Source organism: Delphinus delphis, chromosome 2 (genome assembly GCF_949987515.2).
Source record: "Delphinus delphis chromosome 2, mDelDel1.2, whole genome shotgun sequence".
NCBI classification, from domain to species: Eukaryota; Metazoa; Chordata; class Mammalia; order Artiodactyla; family Delphinidae; genus Delphinus; species Delphinus delphis.
In genome coordinates this window covers 91,636,186-91,657,220 of record NC_082684.1, presented here as the reverse complement: position 1 = coordinate 91,657,220, position 21,035 = coordinate 91,636,186, and the positions used below count along the sequence as shown (strand labels likewise).

The window sequence follows — 21,035 nt, the reverse complement described above, 5'->3', positions numbered from 1 at the left end:
GATCACCCTACTTATACCAATGATAAAATAACCAGCTCAATTTTATAATTCTTTGAACATCAGAGACTTGGCCTATCCATGTTTAGGACAATGAAGCATTACCACTTTTGCTAAAAGTATATTCCTGTTTTTGGTTGGTGCCTATGATCCATTATTCTCTTACTACATTCTGCCACAGATATAAACGAGTGTGCCCAGAATCCTCTGCTCTGTGCTTTCCGATGTGTGAACACTTACGGCTCATATGAATGCAAATGTCCCACTGGATACGTTCTGAGAGAAGACAGAAGAATGTGCAGAGGTGAGACACTCATGTTCAAGGTCATCTAAGCCAGGGAGCCCTAACTTTGTCTATAATGGGAGGTGTCCCTCCAAAGCTTCCAATTAGGAGAGGAAGGCTGGGAATTGGGGAGCACTGCTGTAGTCCATGGATAATATTGGGGTTGTCATTGCTACCTTTTCTCCTAAATTGTAGCTTAAGGCTGAGTCGAGGGCTGCACTACAGATCCTTTTTAGTTCACCATGCATTGCATGCCTGTGCCATGCCAGCCATTCTGCAAGGTGTGAAGATATAAAGGAGAAAAAGACATTTCCCCACATGCAAGAAGCTCAATATGAAGAGGCTGAGACAGATATAATCATATCCCAGTATGATAAATGAGAACAAAAAAGGAATATGAATATTAAAAAATAATCCCCATCACTAAGGGATATTATAGTCCAAGAATGGGGTAACACATGGAATCTACTTTAAACAGTGCTTACTGAACACCTGCAATTTCCAAAGCACTGGACTAAGCTCTGTTATACAAAGATGGGTAAATCCTGGGGACCCTTGAAGAGCTCTGATTTGCTCCTCCCAAAGTCTTAAATGAGCAGATAATCTGTTCTCCTCAAATGGCTTAAATAGATTTTTTCTTAAAGGTAGGAAAACCCCCTAAGTGAGAGCTCCATGTCACATGCAGGCTAAAGTCCAAATTTTTCAGCTCAGATAATGTAACGGGGAAAGATAAAGAGAGGGAAATGCCATAGGACAGAAAGGAATGAATGAAGAAGAGCCACACTTCCAGAAAAAAAGGAAATGGAGGGAAGAACAGGTAGAGAAGAAGATATTTGTGGATGCTTGTCTTTTCCTCAAAGTATAAAAACCAAAACTTTCATTATTATATTTCACAATGATTCTAATATTTTGATATTAAGATATAACCTATTATATTGTTATAAGTATTGTATAATGGAAGCTTTGGTTTATTATTATATCCATATGATAATGCTGTTGTTATAATTATCATATTATGAAAGCCTTTTATAAGGCCTATTTAGTTCAATTTGTCAAAAAGAATTGGAAATCACACTTCCTGCCTTTGAAGAATTTATCAGAGAGAAATTTCTTCATTAAGTTCAGAGGGGGTTAGAAGACTCCTTCCCATCTTAAGAGACCACTTCCCAACAGTGCAAAAGGAAGTAGGTTAATGCTGAAATAGTGTCAATGAAAATTAGTTACTGAATACCATTTTGTGTTTAAAAGGCAGGAAATTAAGGCAGCTCCTTTTATGAATTTGTGGTTGTACATTCTTTCCAGACGAGGATGAGTGTGAAGAGGGTAAACATGATTGTACTGAAAAACAGATGGAATGCAAGAACCTCATTGGCACATACATCTGCATCTGTGGACCTGGGTATCAGCGAAGACCCGATGGAGAAGGCTGCGTAGGTAAGGGCATCCCCACCAGAGGAGCTTTGAATGAGTGGGAAATGACAAAGGACAGAAGAGACGTGGGCTCTGAGTCTTTGTGGACACTGTGTTCTTCTTGCCTCTCTTACCTCATCTCATGACTTCCTGTAGAGGTCCCCTTGCCTCTCGATTATCTATGAATTCCACCAGCAACATCATTCTCTTCCTCTGAGCTGGCCTTTGCCTGCTTTCTAGGCCCATTTTGCTGCCAGGATTAGAAGACCAGGTATTTCCTCTAGCCCCTTCCTTTGCTGTTTTTATACTCCTTTGTTGTTTTGGGGTCAGTTCTTTCCACCACATTGGAATACCTCTCTGTTGACTTAACTTTCTACCACCACCCTGACATTGAGTCCAGATGCCTGGTCCCTGGGGCCCGGGAGCATCACTAGACCATGGGGATCTACATCCAGAGACACTGCTCTTGTCTAGATTGAGGCCCAGGCGCTGGTATTTTTTAAAGCTCCCCAGGTGATTCTAATGTGGCTTCAGCCTTGAAACCCATAGTAGACCAGGGATTGGCAAACCACAGCTCTAGGGCCGAATTCAGCCTGGCAGGCCGCCAGCTGTCTTTGTAAATAGACTCCTATTGGAACCCAGCTGTAACCATTCATTATTTTCCATGGTTGTCTTCATGCCACAACAGCAGAGCAGAGTGCAGCAGTTGCAACAAGAGGTCACATGGCCTGCAAAGCCTAAACTGTTGACTGTATATTATACGGTAATACTATGACATTCCTGTTACTTACAGAAAAAGTTTCCTGACCTCTGCTTTAGTCAGTAACTATAGGAAAAAAAATACTAGAAAATTCCCACATGTATCCTTTTCCTTTTTAATATTCAGTCACATCAGGAAAGTATATTTTATGTTGGTCAAGAAGCTTAAGAACCTCATTGTCCTCTTACTCTGTAAGATACAGAATTAAACGGAAGTTGAAGAGCAGACTTCCAAAGCACAGAAAAAGTGTGTGGATTTATGATCAGACACTGGATCTTCTGGGATCAGTGATTTTCAGCCTCAGGTGCACACTGGAATCACTAGGAGAGCTCAGGTCCCACCTCAGATATTCTGATTTAATTGGTATCAGGGTGGCCTTGGCATTGGGAATTTTGAGCTGTTTTAACGCTGTTCTGAATGTCACCTTCCAAGCCTCTGCCTCTCCTAAGGAGATCTCTGCCTCAGGGGCTTGAAACTATTCTCAGTTGGAAGCGCCTAGGCAAATCACTTTACGGTCTTTCTAAACAATCATAAGACTCTCCAGCTAGTTTAAGGCTTTTTTTAAACCTGGGAGACTGAATTTTGATTCCTTAATATTATTGAAGTATTATAATAAGCATAATCTACATTGAATCAGAAGATTAGTATAGATAAACTCCCTCAGGTCAAAACTGACCATCACAGACCTTATTCTAGTGAAGTACTGTAATATTTCTTTAACAGATTGATCCTAAGGTTCTTTTTCCTTCATTTAAAATAATCTTTTGAGAATCCTCTACATGTACAGATAAGAGAAGTTTTAAATTTTATTAAGTGAAAAATGTAAATGTACCTAAAATGCTATCATCTGTTTAAGTATATAAAAATGCTATCAATTACGTTTTTAAAAGGGTGGAGGTACATGCATGAATGGTTGTATTTGTTTGTATGGGCATAATTCATCTCTAGAAGGATACTTTAGAAACTGGCAGTAGCACTGGTTGCTTCCCAGGAGGGGAGTTTGGTGGCTGGGGAAAGGGGAGGGAGGGGCACATTTGCTGAATATTCTTTTGTACCTTTTGGATTTGGAACAATGTGAATAGGTTACCTATTCACAAACTGAATTTTTAAAAGAAAAAGAATCCATCTTTGTACAAAGCAGACAGATGACTCCTCTTGTTTTTGGCCCTTCAATTAAACCACACAGATGAGAATGAATGTCAGACCAAGCCTGGGATCTGTGAGAACGGGCGCTGCCTCAACACCAGGGGGAGCTATACCTGCGAGTGCAATGATGGCTTCACAGCCAGCCCCACCCAGGATGAGTGCCTGGGTGAGTACAGATGACAGGATGCTTTTGTAACCCCCCACTGGGACACTTGAAACCAGATCTCTTATTTGAAATGATAGAAACTGTTAAAAATGTTCATATTTTGGAGATGACTCAATGACCGTGATTGTCCACTGGGTTTAGCACCACCCTGCCGCTAACTTCTTCCTTTGCTAATTGTATCACTGAATCACTTGCTTGGAATTTCTTTCTCAGCTCCCTTTTTAAGCCCTTGATGCTCAGGATCAGTTTCCAAGTGTTTCTCTGCCCCTCTCTAGAGAATGACTATTCCCCCATATTTCTGGGAGCAGATAGAGTGGTAATCTTGTTGAGGCCAAGGCCTTTCTGCCCACTTACTGAATTTCTTGTCTTTCTTCTTTTCCCCAGATGTCATCCTTTCTCTCTTACTGCCGCTTCCAGCTTTCCCTTCTTGCTCCTTCTCACCCAGGGTAAAGTGTTAACATCCTTCTTGGGTTTTATATCTGACCAAATTCTGAATACCTTGTTATGCTCCTAAAATTCCCCCCAATTCTCTTTGCAATATCATGTCCCATCCAGACAACCGGGAAGGGTACTGCTTCACAGAGGTGCTCCAAAACATGTGTCAGATCGGCTCAAGCAACAGGAACCCAGTCACCAAGTCTGAATGCTGCTGCGACGGAGGGAGAGGCTGGGGTCCCCACTGTGAGATCTGCCCTTTCCAGGGCACTGTGGCTTTCAAAAAACTCTGCCCCCATGGCCGAGGGTTTATGACCAACGGAGCAGGTACTTTATTTTGTTCTGATTTTTGACCAACAGAGCAGGTACTTCATTTATGGTCCGAAAATAGTTTCAGGGAATTTGTTTCATGAAGAACAGATGAGAATACAGAATCTATAATATGGGCCTAGGCTGAGTTGCATAGTATAAGTTGACAAAAAGAGGCTTCATTATGGTATTTTAGATATTCAAGTTCATGCTGCCGAAGTGTCCTTGGTCTGATTAAATTGTGTGTGCTTGAGTCCCTGCCTCTGCATTACAAGTCCTCAACTTTTCAAGCCGAAGTTTGTTATAAGTCAGTTACTGGTTACTCAGAATATAATTTTTTAGATAAACTTTGGAATCAATGATCACTAAACTCCTAAACTAGTCCGCCAATGTGTATTTTATCTCATAAAATTGGCTGACATATACTGCATGAAAGAAGTATAAACAACGCTGATACACAGTCAGCCTTCCATATCTGTAGGTTCCACATCCGTAGATCCAACCAACCCTAGATTGATATCGATTCGAGGCTGATTGATTGAACCTACAGTGCCAACTATACTATGCCATTTTATACAAGGGACTTGAGCGTCCGTGGATTTTGGTATCAGTGAGGGGGTCCTGGAACCAATGCCCTGGATATGGAGGGGCGATTGTATTGGCAATTAAGACAATTGCCTCTGGGAAACTGCAAGTTGCTTGAACTTGCGAGGGACGAGGAGGAGGCTGTTGAGGTGTCTGAGGCAACTTTGAAAAAAATTTTCAGGATTATGTTTATCAACTGAAATTGTTTTTAGTCTCGTGAAAGAGAAAGGAGAAAGACTTTTTGAGCTCCTTGGGAGGAAATTAGAAGTGAGAGGAGAAGAGATTAAAGAGGATTTGTGTTCATGTTAGAAAGATGTGGCTAACGTGGAATAACAGAACTGGATGTCGTAAAAGACAGAATAGATAAGATGGAATGACCAAAAGCAGTTTATGATTCTTTGGAGGATATGAAAATGAGATGGTGGAAAGACTTTTCTTGAGACCAATGCGGGTATGCTAAATTGCATTTCAGAGTAAACTTGAAAAAATCAGGAAAAATAAGAGCTGTTGATAGAAAATGGTTACTTGGTTACTTGGCAATCAAAGGCTAAGAACTCCCTTGGTATTGGCATCCCGCCAAGCAGTAAGGAAATAGATGGGTCAAGATATGGGGGACAGTGTCTTTAATGCCCAATAGTACACATTGACCAAATCTTTCTCCCTGTGGTGGAGCTGTGACTAAGGGTCTCTCTTCCCTAGCAGGCTGCAAAAACTCAGCCCAGTGATCCACTGATGCCTCCCTCAACCAAAGGAGGGAAGTTTGGTCCCACTTCCCCAGTAGTGTGCAATCTGTTATTTTTCAGGATTAACTTTAAACACAACAGAAAGAATAGAAAGAAAACTTTCCTTATTTTGGACATACACTATTAGAAGAAAATGGGATTTCCTTACCAAAAGGATCTTCTGCTGTGATTGCTGTGATTCATTTATGAGATGTCTGGAGGAGGCAAGCTTGATGGCATGAGATGGAGCAAGGAGTTAAATATGTCTAGATGTTGTTCTCTGGACCCAATGGAGAAAAACAATATAAATTTAGAAGAGCAATTATTAAGTTTTCCCCTATAGTCTAATAAAGTTATTCATTTCCCTTTCAATACAGTTACCATTACATATGAAACGTATGCTGTCATCCCTTTGGTTTAATTCCTTAGGTCCATAATATAGTCACACAGTTTTAGTATTTATCGTGAAGTGACCCCTATGTATGAATGTTGTCCATTTTACAATGTCTTTCTCATTTTACTTTCTACTCATTAAATTATAGATATTGATGAGTGCAAGGTTATTCATGATGTTTGCCGGAATGGGGAATGCATCAATGACAGAGGATCATATCACTGCATTTGTAAAACTGGCTATACTCCAGATATAACCGGAACTGCCTGCGTAGGTAAGTGCTCTATTTCTGATGCTCAGGTTTACTCCCAGGTGGAAATTGTACATTATGGTGGAAAAAAAAAAACCACCCTCAAACTAAAAATCTAAAAAGCCTGTGTAATTTCTTAAGGAAATGTAAGACAGTGATCAAAGACTACACAGAATTTACTTTTTCCTTCCTCAAAACTAGGATTCTTTGTTAGATGCTGTGGGTATTGAGCATTTAGGCATCTTTTTAGATGGGCGGTCACATTGTATCTCTTTGATCGTAGATCTGAATGAGTGCAACCAGGCCCCCAAACCCTGCAATTTTATCTGCAAGAACACAGAAGGGAGTTACCAGTGTTCATGCCCGAAAGGCTACATTCTGCAGGAGGATGGAAGGAGCTGCAAAGGTAAAGTAGAATTTGCCTCCACCCACTCATCTGTCTCCTGGGCACATGGTCGCATTCCTTGTGCCTTTGAGGGATCCAAAGCTGAAAGACCCTCTCTGCAGGCAAGAAGTGCTTCCCTGGGGTAAGTGCCTCCCTGTGACCCACCTCCTATTCTAGTTGGAGGGAGGCTGAGGCCAAGGGAGATTGCAGAGGACCAGTGGCAGCAGCCATCCTCACTGCCTGCCCCATGGGCATCCACGGGGGATGTCCATGAGCATCTCAGACAGCAGGGCCAGCTCTCCAAGGCTCAAGTGAATCAGATACCTGATCACATTAATGCAATAAATAGAAAACAGAAAGGATGTAATCAGTCTATTCAGTAACTATATAGCCCAGTGTGGTCCTGCCTACCTCAGGTTAATCAGTGCCATGATCCTAGAGAACACTGTGCCTAATTAAGTAAACACTTTGTCTAGGTTTTTGTTCTGCAAAATAGGGCCATTCCTGACCCCCAGCAGCTTATTTGAGACACAGTTATTACAAAGAATTAAGATACATCAAAACTCTCTGCAGAAATTCCTGATCAACCAGAAGTTACCCTTTGCAAAATTATATTGGTATAAATTTGTTCTTGTAATAATAAGAACTTCACATATTGAGTGAACAGCACAACTGAGTCAGACTCAAGGATAATTTGAAGAAGGAAAGGTAGACCAGATGGCAGAATAAGAGTTAGTGTGTTCTGCCATGAAGACTGGGGGGAGGAAAAGGGAAGTAAAGGAAGTTAAAGGGTAGGATGGAGTGGAAGAGGAGAGCAAACAGAAGTAGAGCCAGCAACCCTTTTCCTCTGTCTGCTGAAAGGGGGAGAGTTAAGAGGCAGGTAATACAGGATAACATATGGACAATGCTTGAAATTTTCCTGTGCAGCACAAGTCCTATACAATCCTGCAGTATGGGGAGAGGAAGTTGAGAGCTACTCAAAAATTCTGCCTTAAAACATAGAACTTATTCTACATCTGTGGATCACAGTGAGTTCTGGTCAGCGTGAGGCTACAGCTCTCAGCCACAAACTTATTTGTGTAAATGAAAAACCAACTTCAGGGGAAAAATGTCTCTCAGTGTGTATACTAACTGTACGAATCAAAACAAATTTACAGCATCTTTCTAACTTGTGGGGGCAGAAAATCCTAAAAATTTCTAGCAATTAAGAGATGGAAAATGAAAATAAATTAAATGTATAGTAGTAGTTATGTTCTTTTGCAATGTATTAATATGAAAAACATCTGTAATACTCTAAATTTTAGGAATACAAAAAAGTTTTACAGATCTACTTACAATATAAGACTCTTTCTCCTATTTTTCTCATAAGGTCTAAATTCTTCTACATACTTGGCATATATGACTAAATATCAAAATGAGTGGTGCAGATACATGTATTATTGAAACAGAGGAAAGAGGCTAGAAGGATGACCCCAGGGGAAATGAAGGACCAGCACTTACCCCATGAGAGATGGGTAGGAACCCAGTAAGAGGAAAGAAGGGGATTCTTGGATGTGAAAACAGCAAGTGTTGCTGTTCTTAATGGTGTGGTTAAAGATAGTATTGTAAGGTTGGAGGCAGAGACAAGATGGTGGGTTAGAAGGATGTGACCTCACCTCTTCTTACGAAAACACCAAAATCACAACTGCCTGCTGAACAACTATTCACAAAAAAACCCCACTGGAACCTACCAAAAAATATACAGTAAGTCCCCTACATATGAATGATTTCCATTCCGAGAGTGCGTTTGTAAGTCTGATTTGTCCGTAAGTCCAACAAAGTTAGCCTAGGTACACAACTAACACAATCAGCTATAGAGTACTGTACTGTAATAGTTTTATAATACTTTGCACACAAATAATACACAAGAAAACAAACACAAAAAATAAAACATTTTTAATCCTACAGTATAGAACCTTGAAAAGTACAGTAGTACCAGCTACACCAGTGCTGTTTTTACACTTGCTTCCAGACAGCCTGGTCTTGAAATAAAGATACTGTACAGTACTGTATTCTATACAGTACTGTACAGTAAAGTACACAAAAGCACAACCACTTGTCGGGGATGCACACACGACAATGTACACCAGACACATGAACTAACTTACATGATTGATTGGACATGTGAATGCACGTTTGCATCTTTGAAAGTTCGCAACTTGAAGGTTCATATGTAGGGGACTTACTGTATCCTACATCCAAAGACAAAGAAGAAGCCAGAATGAGGTGGTAGGAGGAGCGCAATCGCAATGAAATCAAATCACACACACACTGGGTAGGTGACTCACAAGCTGGAAAATAATTATACCACAGAAGTTCTCCCACAGGAGTGAAAGTTCTGAGCCTGACACTGGCTCCCCAGCCTGGGGGTCTGGCAACACAAAGAGGATCCCCAGAGAAACTGGCTTTGAAGGCCAGTGGGGTTTGACTGCGGGAATTCTACAGGACTGGGGAAAACAGAAAATCTGCTCTTGGAGGTGCACACAAGATCTCATGTGCACCAGGACCCAGGGAAAAAAGCAGTGACCTCATAAGAACCTGGGCCAGACCTACCTACTGGTAACTGGAGGGGTCTCCTGCAGAGGTAGGGGTGACTGTGGTTCACAGTGGGGACAAACACTGGAGGTGGTGGTTCTGAAGAGTACTGATTGGCATGAGCCCTCCTGGACACTGCCTTTATCTCACCAAGACCTGGCCCCACCCAACAGCCTGTAGGCTCCAGTGCTGGGACACCTCAGGCCAAACAACCAACAGGGCAGAAACACAGCCCCAGCCATCAACAGACAGGCTGCATAAAGTCTTCCTGAGTAACTGCCCACTAAACACACCCCCTGACACAGCACTGCCCACCAGAGGGATAAGACACACCTCCACCCACCAGTGGGCAGGAACCAGTCCCTCCCATCAGGAAGTCTGCACAAGCCCCTTAGGTCTCATCCACCAGGGCGCAGACAGCAGAAGAAGAACTATGACCCTGCAGCCTGCAGAATGGAAACCACAATCAATCACAAAAAGTTAGACAAAATGAGACAGCAGAGGAATATGTCCCAGATGAAGGAACAAGATAAAATCCCAGAAGAACTAAATGAAGTGGAGATAGGCAATTACTCTGAAAACGAATTCAGCGTAATGATAGTAAAGATGATCTAAGATCTTGGAAAGAGTGGAGGCATATATTGTGAAGATACAAGAAATGTCTAACAAAGACCTGGAAGAACTAAAGAACAAGCAGAGATGAACAATACAATAACTGAAATAAAAAATACACTAGAAGGGATCAATAGCAGAATAAGTGAGGCAGAAGAACGGATGAGTGAGCTGGAAGACAGAATGGTGGAAATCACTGCCATGGAACACAATAAAGAAAAAAAGAATGAAAAGAAATGAAGACAGTCTAAGAGACCTCTGGGACAACATTAAATGCACCAACATTTGCATTATAGGGGTCCTAGAAGGATAAAAGAGAGAGAAAGGACCTGAGAAAATATTTGAGGAGATAAATAGCTGAAAACCTCCCTAACATGGGAAAGGAAACAGTCACCCAAGTCCAGGAAACACAGAGAGTCCCAGGCAGGATAAACCCAAGGAGGAACACACCGAGACACATAGTAATCAAACTGACAAAAATTAAACACACAAAAAAAATATTAAAAGCAAGAAGAGAAAAGAAACAACATACAAGGAAACTCTCAGCTAATTTCTCAGCAGAAACTCTGCAGGCCAGAAGGGAGTGGCACAATATATTTAAAGTGATGAAAGGGAAAAACCTACAACTAAGAACACTCTGCCCAGCAAGGCTGTCATTCATATTCAGAGAAATCAGAAGCTTTACAGACAAGCAAAAGTTAAGAGAATTCAGCACAACCAAACCAGCTTTGCAAAAAATGCAAAAGGAACTTCTCTAGGCTGAAAAGAAAAGGCCACAACTAGAAACAAGAAAATTATGAATGGAAAAGCTCACTGGTAAAGGCAAACATACAGTAAAGGTAGGAAATCACCTACACCCAAAGAGGATATCAAAACGAGCAATGGTGAGAAGAGGAGAGTACAAATGCAGGATATTGGAAATGCTTTTGAAATTAAAAGACCAGCAACTTAAAACAATCTTGTTTGTATACAGACTGCTATATGAAAACCTCATGGTAACCGCAAACTGAAAATCTGCAATAGATACACACACAAAAAAGAAAGAGGAATCCAAGAGAACAAAAGAGGAAGGGAAGACAAAAGACCCTCAAAAACAAAGCCAAAACAATTTTTAAAACAGCAGTAAGAACATACATATCGATAATTACCTTAAGTGTAAATGGATTAAATTCTCCAACTGGTAAACTGGCTGAATGGATAGAAAAACAAGACCCGTATATATGCTGTCCACAAGACACCCACTTCATATCTAGGGACACAGACAGACTGAAAATGAGGGGTTGGAAAAGGTATTCCATGCAAATGGAAATCAAAAGAAAGCTGGTAGTAATACTCATTTCAGACAAGATGCACTTTAAACACTGTTACAAGAGACAAAGACAAAGGAGGACACTACATAATGATCAAGGGATCAATCAAAGAAGATATAACAGTTGTAAATATATATGCACCCAACATAGGAGCACCTCAGTATATAAGGCAAATACTTACAGCCATAAAAGGAGAAATTGACAGTAACACAATACTAGTGGGGGACTTTAACACCCCATTTTCATCAATGGAGAGAGAATCCAGACAGGAAATCAGTAAGAAAACATAGGTCTTAAATGACACATCAGACCAGATGGACTTAATTGATAGTTACAAAGCATTTCATCTGAAAGCAACGGAATACACATTCTTCTCAAGTGCACATGGAACATTCTCCAGGATAGATCACATGCTGGGCCACGAAGTGAGCCTTAGTAAATTTAAGAAAATTGAAATCATGTAAAACATCTTTTCCAACCACAACACTATGAGATTAGAAATCAACTAAAAGAATGTGGAGGCTAAACAATATGCTACTAGGGACTTTCCTGGTAGTCCAGTGGCTAAGGCTCTGCACTCCCAATGCAGGGGGCCCAGGTTCAATCCCTGGTCAGGGAACTAGATCCCACATGGTGCAACTGAAGATCCTGCATGCCACAACTGAAAGATCCCGCAAGTAGCAACAAAGATCCCGTGTGCCACAACTAAGACGCGGCACACCCAAATAAATATTTAACAATATGCTACTGGGGCTTCCCTGGTGGCGCAGTGGTTGAGAATCTGCCTGCCAATGCAGGGGACACGGGTTCAAGCCCTGGTCTGGGAAGATCCCACATGCCGCGGAGCAACTGGGCCCGTGAGCCACAATTACTGAGCCTGCGCGTCTGGAGCCTGCGCGTTTGGAGCCTGTGCTCTGCAACGAGAGAGGCCGCGATAGTGAGAGGCCCGCACGCCGCGATGAAGAGTGGCCCCCGCTTGCCACAACTAGAGAAAGCCCTCGCACGGAAACGAAGACCCAACACAGCCATAAATAAATAGATAAAGCAAACTGTCAAATTTAAAAAAAAAAAAAAACAACAATATGCTACTGAAAAACCTATGGATCATTGAAGAAATCAAAGAGGAAATCAAAAAATACCTAGAGACGAATGAAAATGAAAATGAAAACACGACAGTCCAACACCTCTACGGGATGCAGCAAAAGCATTTCTACGAGGGAAGTTTATAGCAATACAGTCTTACCTCAGGAAACAAGAAAAATCTCAAGTAAACAACCTAACCTTACACCTAATGGAACTAGAGAAAGATGAACAAACAAAACCCAAAGTTAGTAGAAGGAAAGAAATCAAAAGATCAGAGCAGAAATTAATGAAATAGAGATGAAGAAACAATAGAAAAGATCAATGAAACTAAAAGCTGGTTCTTTGAAAAGATAAACAAAATTGATAAACCTTTAGCCAGACTCATCAATAAAAAAAGGGAGAGGGCTCAAATCAATAAAATTAGAAATGAAAAAGGAGAAGTTACAACTGACACCACAGAAATACAAAGTATCATAAGAGACTGCTACAAGCAACTGTATGCCAATAAAATGGACAACCTAGAAGAAACAGACAAATTCTTAGAAAGGTACAATCTCTAAAGACAGAACCAGGAAGAAACAGAAAATATGAACAGACCAATCACAAGTACTGAAATTGAAACTGATTAAAAAAACCCCAACAAACAAAAGTTCAGGACCAAATGGCTTCACAGGCAAATTCTATCAAACATTTAGAGAAGAGTTAACACCTATCCTGAAACTGTTAGAAAAAAACTGCAGAGGAAGGAACACTCCCAAACTCATTCTATGAGGCCACCATCACCCTGGTACCAAAACCAGACAAAGATACCTCCAAAAAAGAAAATTACAGGCCAATATCACTGATGAACTTAGATGTAAACATCCTTGACAAAATACTAGCAAACCAAATCCAACAATACATTAAAAGGATCATACACCATGATCAAGTGGGATTTATCCCAGGGATGCAAGGATTTTTCAATATCTGCACATCAATCAGTGTGATACACTACATCAACAAATTGAAGAATAAAAATCATATAATCATCTCAATAGATTTGCATAAAAATCTTTGGACAAAATTCAAAACCCATTTATGATTTAAAAAAAAAGAACTCTCCAGGAATTGGGCATAGAGGGAACATACCTCAACATAATAAAGCCCATATATGATGAACCTACAGCTAACATCATATTCAATGGTGAAAAGCTGAAAGCATTTCCTCTAAGATTAGGAACCAAACAAGAATGTCCACTCTCGCCACTTCTATTCAATATAGTTGTGGAAGTCCTAGCCATAACAATCAGAGAAAAAAAAGAAATAAAAGGAATCCAAATTGGAAAAGAAGTAAAACTGTCACTGTTTGCAGATGACATGATGCTATATATAGAAAATCCTAAAGATGCTTCCAGAAAACTACTAGAGCACATCAGTGAATTTGTTAATTTGCAGGATACAAAATTAATACACAGAAATCTGTTGCATTTCTATACATCAACAAAAGATCAGAAAGAGAAATGAAAGAAACAATCCCATTTATCATCGCATCAAAAAGAATAATACATCTAGGAATAAACCTACCTAAAGAGGCAAAAGAACCGTACTCCAAAAACTAAAAGACACTGATGAAAGAAATCGAAGATGACACACACAGATGGAAAGATATACCATGTTCTTGGACTGGAAGAATCAATATTGTCTAAATGACTGTACTACCCAAGGCAATCTACAGATTCATTGCAATCCCTATCAAATTACCAATGGCATTTTCCACAACTACAACAAAATATTTTAACATTTGTATGGAGACACAAAAGATCCCAAATAGACAAAGCAATCTTGAGAAAGAAAAACGGAGCTGGAGGTATCAGGAGGAATCAAGTATCGTCTCACTTCAGACTATACTACAATGCTACAGTCATCAAAACAGTATGGTACTGGCACAAAAACAGAACTATAGATCAATGGAACAGGATAGAAAGCCCAGAAATAAACCCATGCACTGATGGTCAATTAATCTATGATAAAAGAGGCAAGGCTATACAATGGAGAAAAGACAGTCTCTTCAATAAATGGTACCTGGAAAACTGGACAGCTACATGTAAAAGAATGAAATTAGAACAGTCTTGAACACCATACACAAAAATAAATTCAAAATGGATTAAACACCTAAATGTAAGACTTGATACCTTAAAACTCTTAAGGGAAACCATAGGCAGAACACTTTGACATAATTTTCAATCCATCTCCTAGAGTAATGGAAGTAAAAATAAACAAATGGGACCTAATTAAACTGAAAAGCTCTTGCACAGCAAAGGAAAAACCATAAACAAAACGAAAAGACAACACAGAATGGGAGAAAATATTTGCAAATGATGCAACCGACAGGGAATTAATCTCCAAAATCTACAAACACCTCATGCAGCTCTATATCAAACAAACTACCCAATCAAAATATGGACAAAAGATCTAAATAGACATTTCTCCAAAGAGAAATGGAGAAATGTACCCCTTGGCCACACACATGGCCAAGAGGCACATGAAAAGATGCTCAACATCACTAATTATTAGAGAAATGCAAATCAAAACTACAGTGAGATATCATCTCACACCAGTCAGAATGGCCATCATCAAAAAGTCTACAAATAGTAAATGCTGGAGAGGGTGTGGAGAAAAGTAACCCTCCTACACTGTTGGTGGGAATGTAAATTGGTACAACCATTATGGAGAACAGTACGGAGGTTCCTTAAAAAACTAAAAATAGAGCTACCATATGATCCAGCGATCCCACTCCTGGGCATATATCTGGAGAAAACCATGGTTCAAAAGGATACATGCACCCCAATGTTCATTGCAACGCTGTTTACAATAGCCAAGACATGGAAACAACTAAATGTCCATCAACAGAGGAATGGATAAAGAAGATGTGGTACATATATACAATTGAATATTACTTAGCCATTAACAAGAATGAAATAATGCCATTTGCTGCAACATGGATAGACCTGGAGATTATCATACTAAGTGAAGTAAGTCAGACAGAAAAAGACAAATATTTCAATATGATCAATTGCTTATCAATATAAGCAATATGATATTGCTTATATGTGGAATCTAAAAAAAAACATACAAATGAACTTATTTACAAAACAGAAACAGACAAACTTAGAAAACAAACTTATGGTTACCAAAGGGGAAAGGTGGGTGGGAGGGACAAATTGGGAGTATGGGATTGATATTGGGAGTTTGGGATTGATATATATACACTACTGTATTTAAAATAGACAACCAACAAGGACTTACTCTATAGCACAGGGAACTCTGCTCAATATTCCACAATAACTTAAATGGGAAAAGAATCTGAAAAAGGATACATGTATATGTATAACTGAATCACTCTGCTGTACACCTGAAAGTAACACAACGTTGTTCATCAACTATACCCCAATATGAAATAAAAATTTTTTTTAAATCACTGAATTGTCCCCCTCACATGTTTGCAGGTAAGCTTCAGTAACCGTGTGATGGTGCTCTAGCAAGTCCCCTGGGGTCATAGAGAGGGGAGGCCACCTGCTGGCAGGAGACATACAGCTGCCAATCATGCAGAAACCAGAAAAGCAGAAACAGCAACTCCCCAGCAATGGAAAGAGCACAGGATTGGCTCCTTTTTAAGAGATGTCAGCACTGGGAGAAATATGGGCAGTTCTTTAGTTCAGGTCCACTCCAGATATTAGTCTAGCCAGGAACTGGCACTGATTTGCAGCTCCAAGTACAGCTCTGTATACAGTGATAAAAGAAGATCACAAGAAAGGGAGGGAGGCAGGCAGAGAGCCAGGCAGGAAGGAAGGTAGGCCGATAGATTTCTAAATTCTCTGCAGTTTCTTTTTTTTTTTAATTAAAATTCAACTAAAAGCTGGAACACACTTTGTATCTCTTAAAGGTTTAAAATAGCTATGGAGTTCAGAAAGAGCCAGAAGCTCTGGCAGTGAGGAAAGAGGCCTGGTCAAAGCGGAGGATTTTATTGAGAAGTGGAAAATAATGTTGGATAAATACCGTAGGCAGTCTTTAAAAAAATGCTATTGGCTTATCAGAATGATTTTTTTTTCTTTCCTTTGTTTCCTTCCTGATTACTCAATTTTGTTTTATCCAAAGGAGAATCTAAACAAAAAAGTTAGATTGGTTTGGTTTGACCTGGTTGACCAGCTCATTTGAGAAGATTAAAAACAGCAAACAGGAAAGAACCAAGCAGAGAAATTCATTTCCACCCTCAACATTTCTTTTTTTTTAATTAATTAATTAATTTTTGGCTGTGTTGGGTCTTCATTGCTGCAGGCGGGCTTTCTCTAGTTGCGGCGAGCGGGGGCTACTCTTTGTTGCGGTGTGCAGGCTTCTCATTGTGGTGGCTTCTCTTGCTGTGAAGCACAGGCTCTAGGCACGCGGGCTTCAGCAGTTGTGGCTTGTGGGCTCAGTAGTTGTGGCTCACGGGCTTCAGTAGTTGTGGTACACAGGCTTAGTTGCTCCGTTGCATGTGGGATCTTCCCGGACCAGGGCTCAAACCCTGGTGTCCCAATGTCCCCAGCACTGGCAGGCAGATTCTTAACCACTGTGCCACCATGGAAGCCCAACATTTCTTTTTATATTTTAACTTGAATAGATCTTTTCAGTGCTTTGGAAATTTTGAGAATCCTTAATCTTTTATTTCATTTTGTAATTCATTTAAATTTTATAATTTATTGGACATTTCTTTGCTGAGAAATTTCTGCATTCCTATAACTAAAGGGAATGGGTTTTTCTTGGATCCCCAAAGAAATGCATTTTTGGTCTGAACTGAAACCATGCTTTATCTTTCAAACCCTTATCTCCTGGGTTCCTCCTAGCCATTTGCTGTGGCTCTCTTCTGACCAGGTCATTTGCCATGTAGAAAAGAAAACTCAGAGCTGCTCCCTAGGGCAGCTTCTAGGTACCTGGGCTTCAGCTCAATTCCAATGCCCATCTTGCATTTTCTTATAGATCTTGATGAGTGTGCAACTAAGCAGCACAACTGCCAGTTCCTGTGTGTTAACACCATTGGCAGCTTCACATGTAAATGTCCTCCTGGATTTACCCAACACCATACTGCCTGCATTGGTAAGTGGGAGGGGAAAAATCCTATATGGAGTGCAACTATTCCTCTAAGGGATTGTTTTCGAGCACTTCTGCTGTTGGAATAAGAAGATAAAACTCAAAAAAATATGTGAGTACATGTATGTGTGTCTCTGTGTGTGTGCATGCGTGTATGTGAAAAGTTATTGGCCTTTTCTGAGCAAATCACCCTTCTTTCTTTCTTTTAAACAACACAAAGACAGCTTCGGGGAAGTTTCACCCTCTCCTTTCCCCCACTGCTTCTTACAGATAACAATGAATGCACCTCTGACATCAACCTGTGTGGGTCTAAGGGCATTTGCCAGAATACTCCTGGAAGCTTCACCTGTGAATGCCAGCGGGGATTCTCACTTGATCAGAGCGGTGCCAGCTGTGAAGGTGAGTGGAGCCCTTAGCTTGATCCAGCTGGTCGGTCCTTGTGGAGGTGGCCTATAACCACCTGCAGCATCATCCTCTATGAGACATCAGAACTGAGCACAGGGGAGATAGCCAGCTGAAGATGGGAAATGTTTTCTCTAGTTTGCACGGGTCCCATATCTTAGAGCTCCATCTTCTGTCTCATGCTTGACTGTGTCCATAACACATGCTTCTCCTGAATATAACAAGACTTTTTCTGCTCAGTTGTTCATTTAGTCTAATAGGGAATGACCCAGTCAAGAAAAATAGCTAGATTCCTGAATTTGACTAATTTTCTAGTCACTGGATCCAGAGTCTTAGAAGGATTCCCTCAATGTGGATTAAATATATGAGGAATAGCTCTTCTGCTAGTATAGGATTAAATGTTTTACTTATATTTTTTAGGATTTTGTTTCTGGACTGACATTTTGGTTTCTAATTCTGGCACAAATAAGGAAATATAAGTAATTTACACGGCTGTCTCACAGTGCTCTTGTGCCTTGCATTAGTTTCTTCGTCATTTTTATTTGTGGACTTTACCAGGGACAGATGAATGGTTTTTTCCTTGGACTTATCAAAAGCTCCAGAGTAGATATTCTTGAAGTTTTTGGTGGTAGAATAAGTTTTTAAGGATCAGATTTCTTACTAAAATTGCCTTTCACTTTCATATGCTTATAAATGTTGCTTCAGAGAACACCTCTGAGACAAGCATTAATGTGACTTAAAGGCGACTCTGCCTTCCTTTTCAGATGTGGACGAGTGCGAAGGAAACCATCGCTGCCAGCATGGCTGCCAGAACATCATCGGCGGCTACAGGTGCAGCTGCCCCCAGGGCTATCTCCAGCACTACCAATGGAACCAGTGTGTCGGCAAGTAGTTTTCCCTTGTTCACAAGATGAATTGCTATCAGCTCCTATGAGTCAGAAAACTGCTTTCTTTCTAAAAACTTTCAACTTGTCATTGAAGCAACAAATACCATTTCAAACTGTCCGTACCTGTTGAATCCAGAAGGAAGTCACAGCCTTTGCAAAGTAGCAAACTAAGAAAAAAAAAAATAATAATGATAAAGGGTATTTTGAGGGCGTTTGAAATGAAATGTCCCCAGAATTCCTTGACTCCCAATATCCCCTTGCTCTCCTGCTTCATTGCTAGTCATCAGCCCACATGGAGTTCTCTTCACCTTAGAGGCCAACAAAATCCTGCTTCTGACTGTAGTTTATCAGCCAGCAAGAGGCTGTTATGAGCAACTTTTGGCCAGAAGACGCAGAAGTGGTTCCATTGAGTGCTATACATCTTTGGGGCAGAGTGCAAGCAGAAAACACAAAGTTTTTTTCAGGATTGCTAATTTGTTTTGAATAATAAGGGAGTCCCCTAGAATCTCCCATTAAATTGAAGCTGTCATTTTTGATTCCACAGTATCATAGGAAAATAACTCTTAATGCACATCAGAGAATCCCAACATTGCAAATTTAGAGGGACCCCAAGCCATCTAGCCCAAGCCCTTTGTTTTACTGATGAAGACTTAGAAGCCCAGGAAGGAAAGGTAGTCTGTCCTTACCAGTTCTTTGGTGGCAGGACCAGAGCTAGAACCCTAGGCTCTTAACTTCATGTTTTAGGGCTGCCTTTCTAGCGTCACCTTCACTTGTTTGCTTGTTTTTTTCATTCAGCAAGTAGCACTGCAAGCTTTGTGCTCTGGTGACCTGTTTTGGCTGCCACTCTGTTGGCTACAGAGCCCTACTTAGCAAAAACAAAGGGCAACTGCCTTCTGGGTGGCTGCTCCACATTGCAACGCTTGACTTTACTCCAAATGAAGACACATTTGGTACGTGTTCATTTATCAAACGCGTGTCTCTCTCATCTGGTTTGATTCTTTACAAGATGCAGTTTTGCAGAGGTGAGTAGTCTTGGCTAAAATGACCACAGTGGTAGAGTTTAGGCTGCACAGCTTGCGGATTAGCTGTCTGGTTTTAATCAAAAGCCCTTTGTTATCAGCTCAGGAAGGTCTTGGATTTTAATCACCAGTTTCTGACATTGTTCACAGAACTTCCAGCATGAGCTTTGTTGATTCAATACCCAGCATATGAGCCTATCTGCCCTTATTACATAGGTCCCTTGAATGAAACTGGAGCTGTGGAGAAGAGTATAAAAGAGGTGAGGTCTGTCGCTGCTGGGCCTTAACCCTCCTCTTCCTACACTCAGTCCAGAAATAGTAGAGATAGCCAGGTCATGTCCTCGTTGCCTGGAGATTCTATTTTGGCCCCATGAAGATCATCTCCTGCCTGGGACTTGCAGAAGAATGAGTCTATTAGGAAGTGGGAAGAGAGGGGAGGATGAAGATGGCAGAATAGGAAGATGTGGAGCTCACCTCCCCCCCACAAACACATCAAAAATACGTCTACATGTGGAGCAACTCTCACGGAAAACCAACTGGAAACTGGCAGAAGACTTCTTATTCAACCAAAGTGGCAGGAAAGATCTCCATGAAGCTGGGTAGGGTGGAAAAAATAAAATAAAAAAGAAGGCATTGGGATGCGACTGGAACCCCTGGGACGATCTGTGAAGGAGGGAAGGTCCACGTGGACAGCCCTCACCCTGAGGAGCTTCCTTGCCTGCTGGGAGGTCTGCTGGGACAGATGGAGGGAACTGGACTCTGCTCGTGAGGAGTGCACACGTGCCGGCTTGCTAGCAGTCAGGGTGGAGAGAGACCAGCGCTGACAGCTGCCAGCTTGCCACACTTCTCAGTCTGAAACTCAGTGTGGGGCTGGGCTGCCAGTATAAGCAGCGACTAAGTGCTGAATCTCAGGCAGGGGAGGGTCTGGCCACGGTGGATTTTGTCAGCACACACACCAGGTGGTGCCACAGAAACACGTGGCTTGGGGGGACAGGCCCTGCAAAGGAGTATGCAGAGGTGGTTTCCTGGCAAGAGCACTCATCTCCACCCATTCCACCCCACAGCTTGGAGCTGGATCTGGGGTGGGCAGATCCTCAGAGTGGCCTGTCACAGAGGCAGTCCAGGTTCCACACAGTAGCACAACCACCTCGATTCCTGCAGCCACAGCACCCTGGCCTCCAGCAGCAGCCCACTCCACACCAC

General features: G+C 41.2%; 1 protein-coding gene across 3 annotated transcripts in view; it reads left to right on the top strand.

Moving 5' to 3' along the window:
* The window catches only part of FBN1 (fibrillin 1), a 256,463-nt gene that overhangs the window by 218,071 nt on the left and 17,357 nt on the right, over window positions 1-21,035 (top strand). For all 3 annotated transcript variants that reach the window (XM_060005191.1, XM_060005190.1, XM_060005189.1), the window contains 9 exons: window positions 179-301; window positions 1,583-1,714; window positions 3,637-3,762; window positions 4,318-4,524; window positions 6,356-6,481; window positions 6,741-6,863; window positions 17,414-17,530; window positions 17,795-17,923; window positions 18,691-18,810. In XM_060005191.1, the coding sequence (XP_059861174.1) occupies window positions 179-301; window positions 1,583-1,714; window positions 3,637-3,762; window positions 4,318-4,524; window positions 6,356-6,481; window positions 6,741-6,863; window positions 17,414-17,530; window positions 17,795-17,923; window positions 18,691-18,810 (1,203 nt within the window). The remainder of the gene's footprint in view (window positions 1-178; window positions 302-1,582; window positions 1,715-3,636; window positions 3,763-4,317; window positions 4,525-6,355; window positions 6,482-6,740; window positions 6,864-17,413; window positions 17,531-17,794; window positions 17,924-18,690; window positions 18,811-21,035) is intronic.